A 17276-nucleotide genomic window follows, 5' to 3' on the forward strand; every position below is an offset into this window, starting at 1 on the left:
GAACAAGAAGCTACGGGGGATGCGTGTGACAGCGAGCGTATGGTGACGGCACGAGCAATGGCGATCACGGACGGGGATTGGATTGCACGGGTATGATTGAGCCAGCGATTCTTCACTTGCCCTGCCTTGAGTTGCCTTAGAGGCTACAGCCTACAAGCACAGCCAGCACCCATAAGAGAAGACCCAGAGTCATTGCCAGATGGGGCTTGCTGGGGTGCTTGATGCTGGTGCGACAGGGCAGGAGAAGGATAGTGGAGGACAGAGAATGCGACGGGATAGGAATAGGCAGGGTACCGCACCGTACTGTACTGTACCTAGGACTAAACTGGACGCTATCCTTACAGTGACTGGATGGATACCGATAAGCCTGGCAGTCCTGGGGGGTATGTTGAAGGCCAGGTGACTTACACGGCACTGAAGCGAAGCTTTGGGCCTTTGGTAACGATCCAATCTGAGACGTTATACGAGCGCCAACCGTTGACCTGAGTCGAGGACCCTCCGTACTCGTTTTTGACTTGGGGAGGAGGATGAGCGTGATCGGAGATAATCGCCCCCCAAAAACCGTGGACGCGGATAGGGCGGTTAGAGAGGCGGACGACAGTGGTGACTCAATGGGAGGAAGGGACGGGATGGTTTGATGTTATCGTGCACCTCCAATGCATTGGCAATGCCCAGAGTCTAGAATTATGCAGGTTGATGATTCGTATGTGTTGCTGAATGGGGTGTAGTGTCTTTCCGTGCTGTAGGTACAGACGGGAATACAGAGACAGTCCAAGGCTCCAAGTCAAGAGGCTTGCGTCACACACACACCCCAGACGCAACTCTGGTACCGACTATTGTATTGTAGGTACGCGAGCGAGGGAGCTAGGCTGTGGTCGAACAGATGCTGTGCGAGCAAGAATAAAAACAAAGCACAGAGTACAAAAGGTTAATTGAGGCAAACAAGACAGAGTGCCATATATAAAGGAAATAGGGAAAAGGCAGAAAAAGAAGAAGAAGAAGAAGAAGAAGGAGAAAAGTTGACGGTAAAGATAACCAAGTGCAAAGTGAATACCGTAGTTTTGATGGGAGGTGATGTGATGTGAATGACTGGTACGAATCAAGCCCAGTTAAGGTCCGGGTTTCTAGAAGGGGGGAAATGGGGAATGGCTGCGTGCAGTGACTGTCCAGGAGGGTAGCCTGTAACTAGCCCGGCTGTAGGGGGCGCGTTACCTCAGGCAGCCCAGGTTGCTTAGCTCCAAGCTCCAAAGCTTCCATCCATTTGAAGTAAAGTAACCAAGTCTTGAGTACCTGTTTAGCGTGTGAACTGCCGCAGGCGTCAGAGGGCCCTGGAGAATCTCCAATTGACAAGGATGCTGAGTGTCAGGGGGTACATGCGATCTGTGTGGGAATCAGCCTCAAGTCGCGAGTATGTATGTACCTCTCAACTTGGCTCAGAATGACAGCCTCACAAGTGGGTGTGGACGACTGAGACACACTTCGCACTCACGCAGGGGGGCATCACTGGAGATTGCAGAAACAGTGAGTAAGGGACTCTGACTGTCTGACAGAAGATAATAATACCAATACCTGGACTTGCCTGATAATTAAGAGACAGTGATCAAAAAGGGTCTGTTTTGCGGGGGATGACCTAGAGGCTAATCGATCACTTTTGGGTGACCCCGTGATACACCCAAGTCCAAAACAAGACCAGAGGATCAAAGACAAGAGCGGGATGAGAAGAGACAGAACCTGGAAGAGCCAAGCGATGAGTGAGAGGATGGATGAATCAGTGAGTCAGTCAACAAGTCACTCACTTTACATTAGGTACATCAAAGTAGAAAGGGAAAACAACCGACAACCGCCGCAGCCTCTTTTCTCCATCCCCAACAAGGGCCTAAAAAAAACAAAGAGGAATCATGCGGTGCATGATAACGATAGAGTCAAAGTGCAATACATACACGCTGAGCTAAACTATTCCGGGCCAAGCTCGACCACCCTCAACTCCTGTCAACGCTGTGAGCGCCTCGTGAGGAGGTGGGTGTTGTTGTTGCCTGAGCCCGATGATGTGATGCATCTGATCTATGAACAATAGGACAGCTCTTCTCAAACTCAAACTCAATTTGGTCAAAACATCCCGCCATCATAGGCTTGACAACGTCGTTAAGTGGTTATTAGCCTTGAGTTGGCTTGAGGTACGAACATCTACAGGTACAGATACCTACCTACTGTAGGTACAGTACAGTACCTAGTGGCCACGGACGGATACAAGGTTATGGATGCCGAGGTCGCCCGGCCCCACTGAGCGAGCATCTCTCACGCGTCCACTTTCTCCGGAAGCTTGAGCTCCCAGGCTCCATAGGCACCCTAGGGGAGGAAAGAAAACACCGGACCTTGATTTTAAATGATAAAAAGACTTAGGTAATATAGCCTAAGCTTAGGATAACTTTTACCAAGTTTATTTTGACACCCTATATCAAGGTTTGCTGTTTTCCTGCCGCCCAAGGGATACTGTAGGTAGCAGCATGTTCTGAAACCTGGACCTGGAAAGTGGAGGATGAAACATCCAATGTCAATATCAATCGAGTCTTGAACAACCTTGAATTAGCTGGTTTTACCCAGTACGCCAGCCAAGTTTGCAAGACTCCAAAGCATTCAACATCGATCGCAGCCAAGGTACTAATGCATGTATTGATTGTACTCTCTAAGCACTAAGCGTCCTCATGCCCTCACCACCTCAACTGACTGCTATCAGCCCCCATCAAATCAAGACTGGTCGGCCGGCAGGGCATGTTTCTCCATCTAGGACGCCATGGCCCGCTATAGCGCTCCCTGCCACGAGGTGCGACCAGCCATGGAGCCCAGTGAGAAATATTGGCTGATCGTCGCTGATAGTCTGGACAACAAGATAGGACAAGGTCCGGTCCGGCAAAAGAACCAACACTCACTTTTGATCTTGTCGCAGATAAATCTTGACGTCCCTCGTTTGGGCAAGATCAAGTTAGAGAGCCAAGCTCGTGCTCGTTCGTGCTCATGGAGGACATGGCTGAGCTCGGATGGCGAAATAATTGTTACTAATACTGTAATTCGATGCTGGTCACGCAAAGCGCATGGCGTCAGCAGATGCTCACTCGCTCGCAATAGGAGGCGTTCCATTGCTCTACAATGCACCACAGCATGGCTTATCCGTATGAATAAGTAAGTAGGCATCAATCCGCCCGACCAAAGTGCATTATCATTATCATGCCCAGGCCCGGGCCGCATACATAACAGTACAGTCAGTACCCCTACCTTGCAAGTTGTGTTCCTTTTTTTGGAAACCAGGCAGACGAGGCCCATTAGGTTTCCCCGACATTTTGAGTTAGTGAGTTTGTTAGCAGTAGGACTCGGGTCTAAGAAAGGGTGGGCAACCTGTGAATTAATTGGATCATGGTGAGGGTGATGTTTCCGGATATTGATGATGGCACTGAACTGGGTGAGACATACAAGTCAGGAACAGAAGTGCCCGCTCACAGTGAGTGAGTGCTCCTCACTCACTCACCCGCTTCCATTATCACGTCAACTGAACATACGAGTCGTGATGTTTCCTATATAAGCAAAGGACAACTAAACACACACACACACACAAAAAAAAAAAAAAAAAAAAAAAAAAAAAAGACAACGCAAATACAAACACAAACACAAACACCGTCATCACTCACACCTAGATCGTCATCTTCTCGTCCTAGATCGGCAACTATCCCCCTGTTCCTTGACCGACTGGCTGCTTGAAAGCCGCTAGAACAAGGGAGCATGTTGCCTCGTCAACTTTAAAAAAGAAAGAAAAGGAAAAAAGGCATCATGTGCTGTATTTCCCATGTTATCAATAAAAGAATTAAGGAATAGTGACGCCGACATGGGCAAGTATAGCCTCGAATGTTTAGATGGGACACTCAAGGTTTCCTGTTTGATATGATACGCTTTGACCATCTATCTCTTGGCGTTCCCGATGCATCTCAATCGAGTTAGTGAAAACCTGGAGAAGTGATCGATCCCATTGCTTTTCTTATCTATCTCTTCATGTTGAACCCCGATATTTCTCTTATCATGGACGGACGTGTTGGACATGTGCCTCTCTGCCTTCTCAGTTGGGCATACCGAGAATTTAGGAGCACACACCAAAGTCCCCCCAAATGCGTTCTTATGAATTGATAGAATACGACCTCGAATTGGATGGAGTGCTCTGCCAATTAACCCTCCACGATCATTCTGCCCTTTGTGTGTGCCTGGCTAAATAGCCAACCAACCACACTCCAAACACGTGGATCTACTCATCGATAACTGTTTCTCATCCCTCAAACGTTAGAGCAGCCACGCACATATCGATACATGTGCTTTCTCTCTCTATTGTTCATGTGTGTGATTCTACCTCCTGCAGTTTACTCAATCTGTAACTTGCTCACATCGAGTCGCATTCTGCGAGTTTCACGAGACAATGATCCTCCCGTAACACAACGTCTCCTCTATCAATCGGGTCAACATACGATCAGCCCAGATAATTTGCAAGATTGCCTCTGCCTATCACGAATTGGCTCATCCCCCACCACCTCTCACCGTAGTATCCTTCAAGTAACCAACAATACGGGCGATATCTCATGTATCAGGCCTCAAACAGGCACCCAGCATGACCGTCCAGCCATCCCCACATCCAATACGGCATGCCACGCGTTCAATAAATACAGTGCATGATTCGTAAGGGCTGCTGCGTTACAGTGACAGTAAGTGCCCTTTGAGCCCCCTCATGCGTTAATTGTAATTGGATGTTGTATGTTACCGCTCCAAATGCCGCCGAATGATCCGTCGAATCGGCGGCTTTACACCGGCGCTTTCGCCGTGCTGGGGCTCCGTTAACGCCGTGTTTCAAGATCCACCGGACGGAAGACACGGATCCGATGACGGCTTCACTGTTACAGGTGTTATCGTATGCTGGACTTTCAGAAATGTCCCTTTTCTCCGGTATTGCGAGTCATGGAGCTATTCATGTGTAGAACCGTAATTACGTCGTCTCGTGGTAAATCGACTGTAGCGAGTCAGAGACGTACCTTAGAGCAGCATACCAAGCCAGTACCTTGACCTGCACAGTCAGCTGTTACCCACACGTCGTTTTCCTCGTCGATTACGACATATATAAACCTCCAATATTACTAAGACGTCTTGCCAGGTAACTCATGTGACATTGTTCATGTCTGTATCTGCCTGCACTTGTCTCATGATGGAACGGCGATCTCATGGCTGATCGGCCTGCCGCGTTGAGCCACACAGGGAACAGCTTTGGGGAAAGATCAGTGCTATTGCGCAGACCGCCAACTACCGGCCAGGTCTGATGGCAATATATTGCAATGGCAGGTTTGTGGCCATGAAGAGGCATCCGAGGGCACCGTAATCTCCTCACGTAGAGCTCGGCTGGCCAAGTCTTTCATTTATCAATCATCTAGAGATAGCACCATGGACAGCAGAGTAACATATAGATCATTTCAGCATTTTTATTCAATCGAGGTATTCAACTTGTACAAGGCTCTCTAGCCCACATGGAATCCCAAACGCCTGCCAGAGTGCTGTTCTCTGGCTATGCAGTCCGAACATACGTCAACCATCCCGCTATGGTTTGCGGGCATAATACCTGGTGTCTATTCATAAATCGCAAACGCCGTTTTCCCTTGTTTTCCCATCATATCCGTATCTTAAAAGTTAAGGCCACGCTTAGTGACCGTGAGCTCGCTCAACATTGGGAAGCTCCTTGATAGCCTCGGAAATGATCTCAAGACCCTTTCGAAGCTCCTCTTCACTGATCACCAGAGGAGGCGCAAAGCGGATGATGTCGCCGTGAGTGGGCTTAGCGAGAAGACCCTTGCTCTTGAGCAGCAGGCACAGATCCCAGGCAGTTCGGCCGTTGGCAGCAGATTCGTCGATGACAACGGCGTTGAGGAGACCCTTTCCTCGGATCACCTTGAGGATAGGGGTGTTGAGAGCCTTGAGGCCATCGCGGAACATGTTACCGAGCTTCTCAGCCTTGGCAGTAAGATCCTCCTCTTCCATAATCTCAAGAGCGCGGATTGAGACGGCACAGCCCAGAGGGTTACCACCGTAGGTAGAACCGTGAGTGCCGGGCTCGACGACTAGCATGACCTCCTTGCTGCTAAGAACGCAGCTCACAGGGTACATGCCACCAGAAATGGCCTTTCCAAGGGTGACAAGGTCGGGCTTGATGTTGGCCCACTGGGAGCAGAGCATGCGTCCAGTTCGGCCGATACCAGTCTGGATCTCGTCGCAGATGAACAAAACGTTGTGCTTGGTGCAGAGAGCCTGGACCTTTGCGAGGTAATCCTCATCGGGGACAACAACACCAGCCTCACCCTGGATGGGCTCGCAGATGAAAGCAGCAGTCTCCTTGCCGTGAGCCTCAAGAACCTCCTCGAGATCGGCAACGTTGTTGTATCGAATGGCCTTGCCAGTGGTGGGGTTGAAGGCGCCTACGTTGGGGACATAAGGGCCGTAGTTTTCTCTTGATTCGGGGTCGACAGACAGAGTAATGGCGGTCATCTGGGGCACATGTTAGCAACGTTGCTTCTACGTTTAGGGATATAGGAACTTACGGTTCGGCCGTGGAAGTTCTCGGAAACACCAAAGATCCAAGCCTTCTCCTGAGGAACACCCTTGACCTTGTACGCCCACTTGCGGGCAATCTTGATGGCTGTCTCAACAGCTTCAGCGCCAGTGCACATGGGCAGAACCATGTCGTAGCCGAAAACATCACGGACCTTCTCAGCCCACTTGGGGAAGACATCGTTGTAGAAGGCTCTGGAGCTGAGGGTCAATCGACCAGCCTGCTCGGCAAGAGTCTTGACGAGTTCGGGGTGGCAGTGGCCCTGGTTGACGGCGCTGTATGCAGAGAGGAAGTCGTAGTAGTGGCGGCCCTCAGGATCCCAGACGTTGATGCCCTCGGCGCGTGAGAAGACTACGGGGAGAGGGTGGTAGTTGTGAGCGGCGTACTCCTCTTCAATGGTGATAGCCTTCTCGGTAGAGGTTGCATGGAACCGAGAGACGGCCTTTTCAGCGTGGGGAGACATTGTGATGGATGGATGTGACGTCAATTTGGTGTTGTTGTAGTTGGTAAAGTAGAGTAAAGCAACAAGAGTGGGTAGAAAGTGAGGATGTCGTGAATCAAGGTACTTCTTGTTGTTGAATTGAATAAAGAGAAGACGAGAACAATTCAAAGTTTGAGGACAACATGGCTGCTCTTTAAGGACCGATAGCGGGTTGACGGTTGTCGGCAAGCGGAGGCTTGTTGCGGACAGGAACGAGACAAGACATGATTTCTTAGGTAATTATTACAGCAAAACCAAGACTGCATCTAGAGTTGTTTGTCGACACTATACCCCTAAGTGCAAGTGGTAGCGACCAAGCGTGGGAGTGTGCGGGCGTGAGGTTGCGAAGTTGAGGTTCTGACGGAGCTGATTGGGTGAGAGGTCGGGGCGGAATAGGGCGGGTGACCTGCCGCCACCGGCCGAGATGCCCGTGTTCAGTTGACAACTACCTACAGTGAGTGCCTTGTCATGACATGATGGAGAGGGGCATGTCATCGCTTATTACGGCCGTGAACCAAGACATGGAATGGATGGATGGTTGGATGTACGTATGTCGCTTCTCCAAATCTAGATCACTTCCTTTCGTGGTAGGTATGTTATCTATACCGAGCACGTCGAATTTACTTTATTTGGTCTACGCCGCAATCTCATTGGACATGATGTGCATCCATCATGAGTTAAAAGAGGCTCAGCTCTGTGAACTCAGTCACAACATAACTACATAATCTGGGGAGAGGCTGGGAGGTGAGGGGAATGAGGGGCTCTAGAACCACCTGACATGGGTTCAATGCAGGTCTAGACTTTGACCAACGACCCTATTTCTTGGATAACCAATGGAGATGTCTCTATTACTGTCATCACACCAAGATGATAATCTATGTCGTTATATTGGCCGTAGAGAGCCAGAGAGTACTTCCTCTCTGAAAACAGAGTTTGTCTTGGTTCTTTTACTGCAACCATCAAATGTGCCACACGCAACCAAATCCAAACTATTTGCTTGCTATTGAGTAACAGCTTCTCATCCTCATGTGACCCCCAACATGTCAATTGATATCGATGGAGTAGTCAGATAGAGAACCAACCAATGCCACCTCTCAGTGTGTTCCCAGTCCCAGTCCCAGTCCCAGTCTATTCGGCCAAATCTCTGACCTTATCCTTTCCCGCCAGATGCCGCTCGTTCCGCCAGCTCCGCCATTTATCAGCGGAACTGTCTTAACTCCGTCTGAGCCGCCAGAATCACATATGTAATATTTTGTTTCATGATGTAACAAAAAATAATAAGTCATGAGTTTAGAGACAGACTTTGTTTTGTTTACAGCAGCAGAAATATATTTTTTCTTCGGTGCTAGTTGTACCGAAGTAGAGTTGGGGTTAACCACTGTACATATCTACTATGTAGGTAAGGTAGTACAGGTCGTCTTTGAATCACATCAGCTCAAACCCTAGCTACGGCCTAATCCTCATGTCTACCCTACTCAATAGTTAATCAAATTTCATATAGAAGCTTATTTTGTTTCTCGTCATGTTTCCTGCTTCGCACTGAATCTACTGTTCCATCCAAAGTGTGGCTTGTGGCCAACGCCGCCACATGAGAGAACAGTACCAACCAATCAGCAGCCAATCAGCGTCTGAGCCACACTCTCACAATAAACAGTTGTCTCCTTAGGATAGTCCAGCCCCTATAGACAGATAGATAGATATACCTGGCCATCAGCTCAGTGGACATTAATCATGTCGTCCGCAACAGTTTCAAGAAAAGTGTTGGATGAGGCTCGGAATAAGAGGAATCGTTCTGTTTTCCTGCGTGATATCATTGTCATTCGGCTCATCAATGCTTGGTGGATAGCTACCTTTTTCCAGCCAGATGAGTTCTTCCAATCTCTTGAGCCAGCTTGGGATTTGGCCTTTGGCTCTAGGAGCGGTGCATGGTTAACTTGGGTATGTTTGTTTCTTTATCTTCTCGTTTATATCTACCTGTCGTACAAACACTCATGTGTGCTTCCCCTCTTCAATATGTGGTTGTTTACGAGTTGCGAGGTGACAACTCCACCACTTACACCGTATCAGCTACTATATCAGACGTCCACAGTCGATCAAAGCCACTGACAAAACTTATTAGGAATGGAAACATCAACTCAGAACCTCTCTTCACCCAGCTCTCTTTGCCGGGTCCTATCTCATCGCAGACTTCATCTCCAGCCACATCCTCCCTATAGGCATCCTCCGCGCTGCCATCCTCGTCGCAGCCCCGAAAGCCCTTCAAGCCGTCATTGCTGGTCTTGGCGACTGGTACACCTGGCAACTCGCCGTGTCTATCTATGGAGCCAACAGCAATGTCTCCTTCTTTGCAGTGAGTGATATACTCAGGTTTCCAGGCCATCGACTGACTTGATGGTCCAGCTCTTCCTTCAACTCTTCAACCCCTGGCAATGGTACTGTTCTACACGTACCTTTTCCAACTCTCTTGAGATGACTCTCACTGTGATGGCGTTGTACTATTGGCCCTGGGAACTTGTCAGTGCTGTGCAGACAACAAAGGAGAATCCCAAATCCACACCTGTTCTCAGGAGTCTCTGGTCGCTTCGTGCATCTCTGTGCCTGGCAGCATTGGCCGTTGTTCTTCGACCGACCAATGTTCTCATCTGGGCGACCATTGTATTCTTCACTCTCACCCGGATCTCACTACAAGGCTCTTCACCGATTACAATTTCGACTGTATTTGCATTGGTTCGCGAGGCAATTCTCTGCGGTTCCCTAATCTTGGCCATATCCATCGCATCAGATCGTCTATACTTTGGCTTCTGGACATTCCCTGCGTACAACTTCCTCAACTTCAACCTCTCCAAATCTCTTGCCGTGTTCTATGGCCGCAATCCATGGCATTACTACATTCTCCAGGGTCTCCCTCTTATCTGCACCACCAGTCTTCCTTTTGCAATTGTGGCTCTGTATAAGCCGAGTGCATTTGCCTCATCAACGAGCCAGTCCAATGCACTCAAGACACTCGCATATACCGTCTTCACAACTATCGGTGCGCTTTCATTCATCTCTCATAAGGAGGTTCGCTTCATCTATCCTCTTCTCCCAGCACTCAGCATCCTCTCCGCTCCCGTTACCTCCTCATTCTTCACTTTCCAGCCAGATGCTACCACCAACAACCCCCGTCCTCGGCCTGAAATCCGCAATAAGCACTACCTCCTGGCTGCACTGGGCGTCAACGTCTTTCTCGCCGGATATCTATCCTTCTTCCACCAACCAGCCCCCCTCAATGTTCTTTCATATCTCCGTCATGAATACGAACGCATCCACCCAGACTCAGTTCAACTCGCCCAGACTTCTCGCTTCTCTGTTGGACCTGAGAAAGACGAAGAGTTATTCGCCCTTTTCCTCATGCCTTGCCATTCTACCCCTTGGCGATCCCACCTAGTATACCCTGGCCTACGAGCTTACGCCCTCACTTGTGAACCACCTCTTCACACTGAGCCAAACACTCCTGAGCGAGAGAACTATCGTGATGAGGCTGATCGCTTTTACGACAACCCTATTCCATTTCTTACTTCGGAGCTATTTGGACCAGAAAAGCCGCTTACTATTCCTCGCTACATCGTCGGTTTCGACGGTATCGAGCCATGGCTACAGGACTTCGTCAAGACTCCTGAGGCGCAGGCTCTCGGTCTCACACAGGTGCGCCCTGTTTGGAAGGGCTTCAATGGTTTGTTTAACGAAGATTGGCGACGCGCGGGAAAGATGATTGTGTGGGACACCGGTATTTACGATAACGCACCTCCAGTGAAGGAGCTGTAGAATTGCCGTCCAGATTTTGGATGAATATTGAGTGTATACTAAGAGTGTACCATAGAAATATCGTGCTTTGTCGATGGTAAGCCCTTGAGCATCCAGCGAATGCATCAAACCATGAAACTGCTTGGATGTCATATCTTTGTTGTAGTAACCTGTACTCCTTGACTATACTCCTCCACCCGCTCAAATGAAATAAAGCTCACCATCACACCAGGCTACATTACATACATGTAATCGACTTACAAGGGTGGTAGAGAGTCTAAGCAGGGTTCAGTCGATAAACCCGTCTCCCGCATATCCATCATGATGTCCATCTCATTCTCCCTAAAAATGAACTAAAAAAGAAAAGGCTATCGTGCCGTGATACTATTTCAACCATTCCAGAATACTCCTCCCATTTGAACTAGAACGCTTTTCTCCTCCTATTGCTCCTGCTTTGGTGTCTCTGACTCTGACTTTACTTGCTGTTGCTTAGGCTGTACTTGCTCGGGCTGTACAGGCGCTATCACTGCTGGCTGCTCGGTAGCCTGGACTGGCTTTTCTTCCGCTTTTGGCTCCTGCGACAACAGGGGCTGTGACTGTTCTTGAACGGGTTTCGGTTCCTCCGCCTGAGGTGGCGTGTCGACATCAAGCATAGAAATGATCTTCTGGGGTGTCTGGGGGCTTTGCGGCTTTGGAGATTCTGTCTGAACTTTTGGTTCAACTGGGGATCGACTCTGCTCCTGAATAGGGGGCTGGGCTGGAGTTGTCGGCTGAGGTTGAGATTGAGCCTGAACCTGGGCCGGTGGAGGGACTTGCGCTTGAGGATGGGTTGGCTGGACAGTCGATGTAGGCTCAGGTTGAACCATTGAGACTGTGGCTGTCTGAGCAACTTGTGTCGCTTTAGGAGCCGGACCCGTTGCTGGGCCGGGAGCTGCAGCAGGATTAGAGACAACTGCTGGAGCGCCGGCTATTGCGTCAAGGGAAGCATGTTGCGTTGGCTCGTCTCTTCTAATTTCCAAACTCTTTCCTCGGGGTTGGAAGCTTGAGGCGCCTAGCCCAGGACGGTCTGCCGGAGGAGGAGACTTATTCCGCCTTTGTTCCGCACTCTCTTTTGCTTCACGGTACTTGTTCCTGATCCATCCTATGGGACCCTTGGAATCACTTTCTCTGCCCTGATCGAAGCTACCATGTCCCTCGCTGACCATGTAAGGTCGATCAGAGCTCTCGCTCTTTCGAGGCCTATGACTGGAACTTGATATTGATAGGTTGCTGACGTCGCCATTGTCGTTCTGCCCAAGGGCAAGGCGTGGTGAGGTGAGACCGGTAGAGGAGCCGTTGTCAGCATTCTTACTCCTCGACAACCGCCAACGCTTCTTTCGTTCCTTTTCTGCTTGATCAACAGTGCTGACCGACTGCTCGTCAAGAATTTGATCCAAGTCCGAGCCTTCGTTAAAAGATGAGTGCAGAGATGTTGGTGGTGACTTTTTCGACTTCAGTGTATTGTCTGGGCGAAGACTCTGGTTTGATGACGCTTGAGATGCCCTAGGAGTGTGCTCAGATGAAACGTCACTCTTTTGCTGCGTCAGAGGAGCAGGATGTGCGAGTGAAGTTTCTTGGGGATTTTGCCCATGCGAAGGTCGATCATGCAGTTCTTGCTGCTGCTCCAATGCTTCTCGATGTCGTTCTTCGAGAATCGGGGCTGGTTGTTGCGGAAATGCCTGAGTTCCGGATTCATTGTGCTGAGCATGTTCCATCGGGTTAGCGAGTTCCGCTCCAGGAGATGATCCAGCATTCGGATGTGTGTATGTCAAAGAGGCAGCAGAACTCTGAGCACTTGGGTTCAGGCTTCCTGGTATCCTCTTCTTCTTCAGTTTGTTAGGCTGTCTCTTGTCACCAGTATCAGTGTTGGGTGTGCTACGGAAGATGTTGGGGATATTGCGCTCCTTGGATGGTGTGGAGGACTCCGGCGGCACTTCAAGTAGTCTCTCGTGACTGCGGCCTGTTACAGGAGCCTTCGTTGGTGTGAGGTAACCGCCAGATATGAAGTCAGATGACCTCGTCGATTGGGGAGATTGTTCTATGCTCTCTGTAGGGTTGACTTGTGTCAAAGGCTCTAGATGGGCAGGAGAACGGGGCCCTGAACCGTCAGACCTCTGAAATCGGCCAGCACCAATGGCAGGAGATTTCTTGGATGGCACAGTATTGCTTCTAGCCAATCCACCTGTCGTCGGCGTAGCTGTCAAGGCTGGACTATTGGGCGTGGAGCTTCCGTCATTCCTGGAGTTCCGTGACGACACGGATCGGTTTCTTCGAAGCTTGCCATCCCGCCGCACACTGTTGGCGCCTGCACTCGCATTGGACGCCGATCGGCCTAGGCTTGTCTTTCGAGTAGGCTGAGGGGTGAGAGGGCCACTGGGTGTGCCAGACTCCACCTCTTTCTTGGTCTTTTCATCAGCAGCGGTGCCCTGCATACCAATAAGGAAGTGATCCTGGTTCTCAATCAAGAAAATGATAACACATTGGTTCAGTCGGTATTCCTCGGGAGCCATGGCATGTGCTGGGTGCGAGAGCATGCCTGGCTGGAAGATGGCAGCCAGATTTTGTGAGTTCATGCGGTTCTCGTCCGCCTTGGCAGCGAAAACCGCGAGAAGATCGAGAATGTAGAGAAGTAGCTGTCGGTTTAAGGGCGGTAGCTCCGTGATGAGTCGCTGGTACTGCAAGATGGCCGCTTTCTCGTTGAAATTTTCGACGAATTGAGGCCCCTCTGCATCGCCCACAGCTTGCTTGGTTGCGCCTCGGAGGGGGTCGCGGAACTTCTCGTAAAGATCAAGGGGAACGACGGGTTCAGGGAGGTCGTTGAGATATCGTCGCAGAACATTGGCAGCATCGTGTACAGTGTATCCATCCCAAACGAGACCCTTCCCGTATCTATCAGGTGAGTCGAATATGGTTTTAAGCTCCTTTATTCTCTTTTCCGAACCGCTAAGCCGGAAAATTCCTTCGACGTGGGTAGCTGAAAGGAAGCGTCAGCACAATTTCCCTGTAAGCCAGGCCAAGAGAACCAACCTTTTTCTTTGAGGAAGACGCCACATTTTGCGACGACAATGGGGACATAGCCGTAGATGTAGCTCTGTCCATTTTCATCGATGAGTGAGATGGCGACGTTGGCATATGTTATGCTTTGCCGCAAAGGCACTCCGAAGATACCTTGGGGGCGGGTTTCTGCAAGTACACAAGTTAGAGACCAGACATGAAGAAGTGGGGGAGTAAAGCTATGTGCATATTGACTTCGTGAATGTGAGAATTCTATGTGCAACGGATTCAGTTGTGATCAGCCGTAGGCGCTGTGGTTCGAAGGATTCAAAATCGTCGACAAGCGTATCGCGACAGGTGATAGTAACGAAACTATACTGCTTTATGACGTTCTGACTCGAAGCTCGGCAGGGTTGCGCAGTGAAGAGTGGAGGAGGGAGATATCTTACCCTGGGGTTCCTGGTGCTTCGAAGGCAGCTTGAAACCCTTCCACCATGATTTGAGGTCGCGCTTGCTGGGCGGGGATGCTGCATTGTTGATTTGGAGAGCCGGCTGGTTGGCCTGATTAGGGTTCGAGGCGGCGGACGTCATGGCGAAAGGCTGCGCGTGCCAAGAGCGAGAGCGACGACTGCGAAAGCGAAAGCGAAAGCGTAGAGGAATATGAGGTTGAGGTTGAGGTGACGAGCGACACTACAGCTGGGCCGGCCCAGTTGCCAAAGTCACGATGGCTGGGCCTCAGCCTCAATAGAGGTCGAGCGAGGATGCGGCGACAAGGTGCGCTGAAGCGGTGACCCGGAGCCGTGCTATAATACAGAGGCCGGGTTCAGAGAGGCGGGCGGCAGGGTGAGGAAAAGGTCTCGACTCGACCGATGCCGATAGGCGACAGCAGGATGGAAATGGCGATGCGATGTGAGGCTAGAGATCAGGAGCTAGAAATCAAAGCCTTGAGCTGGGGAAGCTCAAGCGAGCAAGCGAGCGAGGGAGTCGATGGCAACAGTGTGCGCGCCAGTCTAGGATGAGACAGATCGGTCGATGATTGGTAGCGTCAAGGGCGTTGGAGCGGTACAACAGTAGTAGTGTAGGGCGTCAAGGCGTTAGGCGCTGGCTTGGTTCAGTTCACTTTGTGTCTGGTAATCCAGATTCAAATCCTTGGCTCTGAGGCACGGGTTCGGGCGTAAGCAAGAATCGTCAAGGCACAAAATAGTGAGTGAGTGCGTGAGTGAGTGCGTGCGTGCGATGTGATGATGATGGTGACGAGGTGAGGCGATAAAGAAAGGAACGGCAAGAGACGCTTCGAGCGGGTCAAGGCTGTAAATTATCACTCAAGTCGATGATTATCGCGTCGTAGCAATAGAGGAGCAGAGCAGAGAAGACAGAAACAGTTGGTGGCATCAAGAGCCAGCGAGTGAGTGAACGTGAACGGGAGGGAGTAAGATTAAAGAAATCCAATCCAATTGATGTGAGGCGGGGGACTTGGGACCGAAAGCCACTATTGTAGGTACCCGTAGCGTAGCGTACCTTAGTAGTGCTGGGTCTGGGTCTAGGGGGAGCTGGAGGGCAATTGTGTCCAGGTACAGTACATACAGGGAGTTGGGGGTACCTTGCCGTACCTGACTGGAGGGAAATGATGGACAAAGACAAAGGGTTGCGTTGTAAACTAACTTAAGTACTAATGTAGGTATCCGTATGTAGGTACCTAGGTAGGCAAGATACAAAGGACAGGAGAAGACTGAGTAAGATATCTTATCAGTCTTTAAGTAAGACTTGACTGACTCGGTGGTTAAAAGGGTATCGGTTGGATATGTTGTGTGGAGTTGAGGTTAATTCTGGGCTGCAATAGGAATTGCAAGAGAATGCAGATGCAGCACCTCACAGCTTCTAATTATGTATTCATATGCAGGTAGCAAAACAAGCCAGCTTTAGTAGTGGCCTTTGCCTCTCTCTCGAATACTTGATAGCGAATGTCAGGCCAGTATCGAAACAAGTGGAAAAGGTCTGCTGTAAGTGGGAGCAGACAGGAGGTTACTTGGTGGTGGGTGGGCTTATTTGCACTGAAACAGAGTGTACCCAATCCAATGGATAGTTAATAACAGGCTTTGTTAACGTGTGTAATTAGGGCAACCAAATTGGGACGAAAGCGAGTGACCAAACGAACGAACGAGCGTGAATGTGAACAAGCGAGAGCGGGAAGTGGGAAGATGGGACAAGGACAAGGATGGTGATAGAGACAAGACAAGATTGCGAGAGGGGAGATGAAATACGAGAATGAGAATGCAGGTCGAGTTTTAGTTATCCGCTCGTACATAATAAACTTTCAATAGTAGGTAGTTAATTGGACCCATCTCAGATCACTCAATTCTTTCAGGTACATCGTCTACTGTTGGCAAACTCTGAATCTCCATTTTAAACTTGATTGTCAACGACGGATATATGTACGTTGTGAAGAAGACGTGATATCATTGTCAATATCAGTGAATATCCGTATCCGCACAGTTGTATACAATGCATCTTGGATGCCCGTCTACGTTGGATCTGATACTACCCATCTTCAGCCTAACCAACTTTTTCTGCAGTACCAGATCTCTAATAAAAGAACTGTCATGTATAGAATAGTCGGATATCAATTGATCAATCTACAGGGTCAACCATCCAACTCCAACGCCGCAAGCGGTTGCTGTTGGTGGATACTTTGGGCGCAAGTAGTTGGATTGCGATTGCGTCGTGGGCATGGAGATTTACCAGGATTCATGCTTGGAACACGATCAGTCAAATTGAATCACATCGCTCGCTCAATCTGCCTGCCTGCCCTGTTCTGCCCTACAAGTCACAACGGCGGTAATTAATAGATAGATCTCTCCACAGTGACGAGGTACTGTCGATCACAGCTCTAGGAGGATATAACCCGTCAATAGCTTGTTGAGGTCCCTAGCTCTTATCACTCACTCACTGCTGAGAGACACTAGAGACTCTGTCTGAGTCACTCACTCAAAGAAAAAAAAAGGGCCCTGGACTCTCAGCTGAAACCACTACTGCAACTCGACAACACCAACAAACCATAAACCATGGATGATATCCCGGCACTAATAAGCATCAGAACTTGGCTTATCCGTGGTCTAGTCTGCAGTCTGCACTCCCAAAAAAGACTGTTGATCTTAGTTGGACACCTCCACGGTTGAGGATGCTCTGGAGTCGATTTACAGGGCTGTTTACGTTGACTGTCCAAATCGAGACTCTTTTCATTTCGACTCTGAAGCTAAGGCCCTACCTTGTCTCACCCGGTGCGCCAACACCAACAAGTGAGACCGTCTGTCTGTATTTTGTACGGAGTATAGAGAATGGAATTTGGATAATAAAACG

At 49.7% G+C, this 17276-nt stretch overlaps 3 protein-coding genes across 6 annotated transcripts; 1 reads left to right on the forward strand and 2 right to left on the reverse strand.

The window, feature by feature from the left end:
* Positions 1–5279: 5279 nt before the first annotated feature.
* On the reverse strand, positions 5280–7615 carry FVEG_06950 (ornithine aminotransferase). The gene is made up of 2 exons (XM_018895420.1): positions 6612–7615; positions 5280–6558 (listed from the first exon to the last, which is right to left on the reverse strand). Exons 1-2 carry the CDS (start codon positions 7083–7085, stop codon positions 5719–5721), a joined length of 1314 nt encoding a protein of 437 aa, XP_018752665.1. The 5' UTR covers positions 7086–7615; the 3' UTR covers positions 5280–5718.
* A 1157-nt stretch (positions 7616–8772) lies between these two features.
* Positions 8773–10907, forward strand: FVEG_06951 (GPI mannosyltransferase 3; the record flags this gene model as incomplete). The annotated part of the gene is made up of 3 exons (XM_018895421.1): positions 8773–9041; positions 9223–9453; positions 9504–10907. Exons 1-3 carry the CDS (start codon positions 8835–8837, stop codon positions 10905–10907), a joined length of 1842 nt encoding a protein of 613 aa, XP_018752666.1. The 5' UTR covers positions 8773–8834.
* FVEG_06952 (hypothetical protein) lies at positions 10851–16172 on the reverse strand. Of its 4 annotated transcripts, none has more exons than XM_018895422.1 (3): positions 14369–16172; positions 13953–14108; positions 10851–13899 (listed from the first exon to the last, which is right to left on the reverse strand). In XM_018895422.1, exons 1-3 carry the CDS (start codon positions 14508–14510, stop codon positions 11327–11329), a joined length of 2871 nt encoding a protein of 956 aa, XP_018752667.1. In that variant the 5' UTR covers positions 14511–16172; the 3' UTR covers positions 10851–11326. The 4 variants fall into 4 exon arrangements, with proteins under 4 accessions (XP_018752667.1, XP_018752670.1, XP_018752669.1 ...); XM_018895425.1 differs by having other exon boundaries at positions 14175–16172; XM_018895424.1 differs by having other exon boundaries at positions 14167–16172.
* Positions 16173–17276: the final 1104 nt, after the last annotated feature.

This window comes from Fusarium verticillioides, chromosome 7 (genome assembly GCF_000149555.1).
Source record: "Fusarium verticillioides 7600 chromosome 7, whole genome shotgun sequence".
NCBI classification, from domain to species: Eukaryota; Fungi; Ascomycota; class Sordariomycetes; order Hypocreales; family Nectriaceae; genus Fusarium; species Fusarium verticillioides.

What these genes read in the sequence shown, in the direction of transcription:
- FVEG_06952 (XM_018895422.1), bottom strand. Translation starts at nt 14,510, where the DNA reads ATGACGTCCGCCGCCTCGAACCCTAATCAGGCCAACCAGCCGGCTCTC. An exon ending in GAAGCACCAGGAACCCCAGG is followed by an intron (nt 14,109 to 14,368) that starts GTAAGATATCTC and finishes GTGTACTTGCAG; the next exon opens with AAACCCGCCCCCAAGGTATC. An exon ending in CGTCTTCCTCAAAGAAAAAG is followed by an intron (nt 13,900 to 13,952) that starts GTTGGTTCTCTT and finishes GCTTCCTTTCAG; the next exon opens with CTACCCACGTCGAAGGAATT.
- FVEG_06950 (XM_018895420.1), bottom strand. Translation starts at nt 7,085, where the DNA reads ATGTCTCCCCACGCTGAAAAGGCCGTCTCTCGGTTCCATGCAACCTCT. An exon ending in AGAACTTCCACGGCCGAACC is followed by an intron (nt 6,559 to 6,611) that starts GTAAGTTCCTAT and finishes CATGTGCCCCAG; the next exon opens with ATGACCGCCATTACTCTGTC.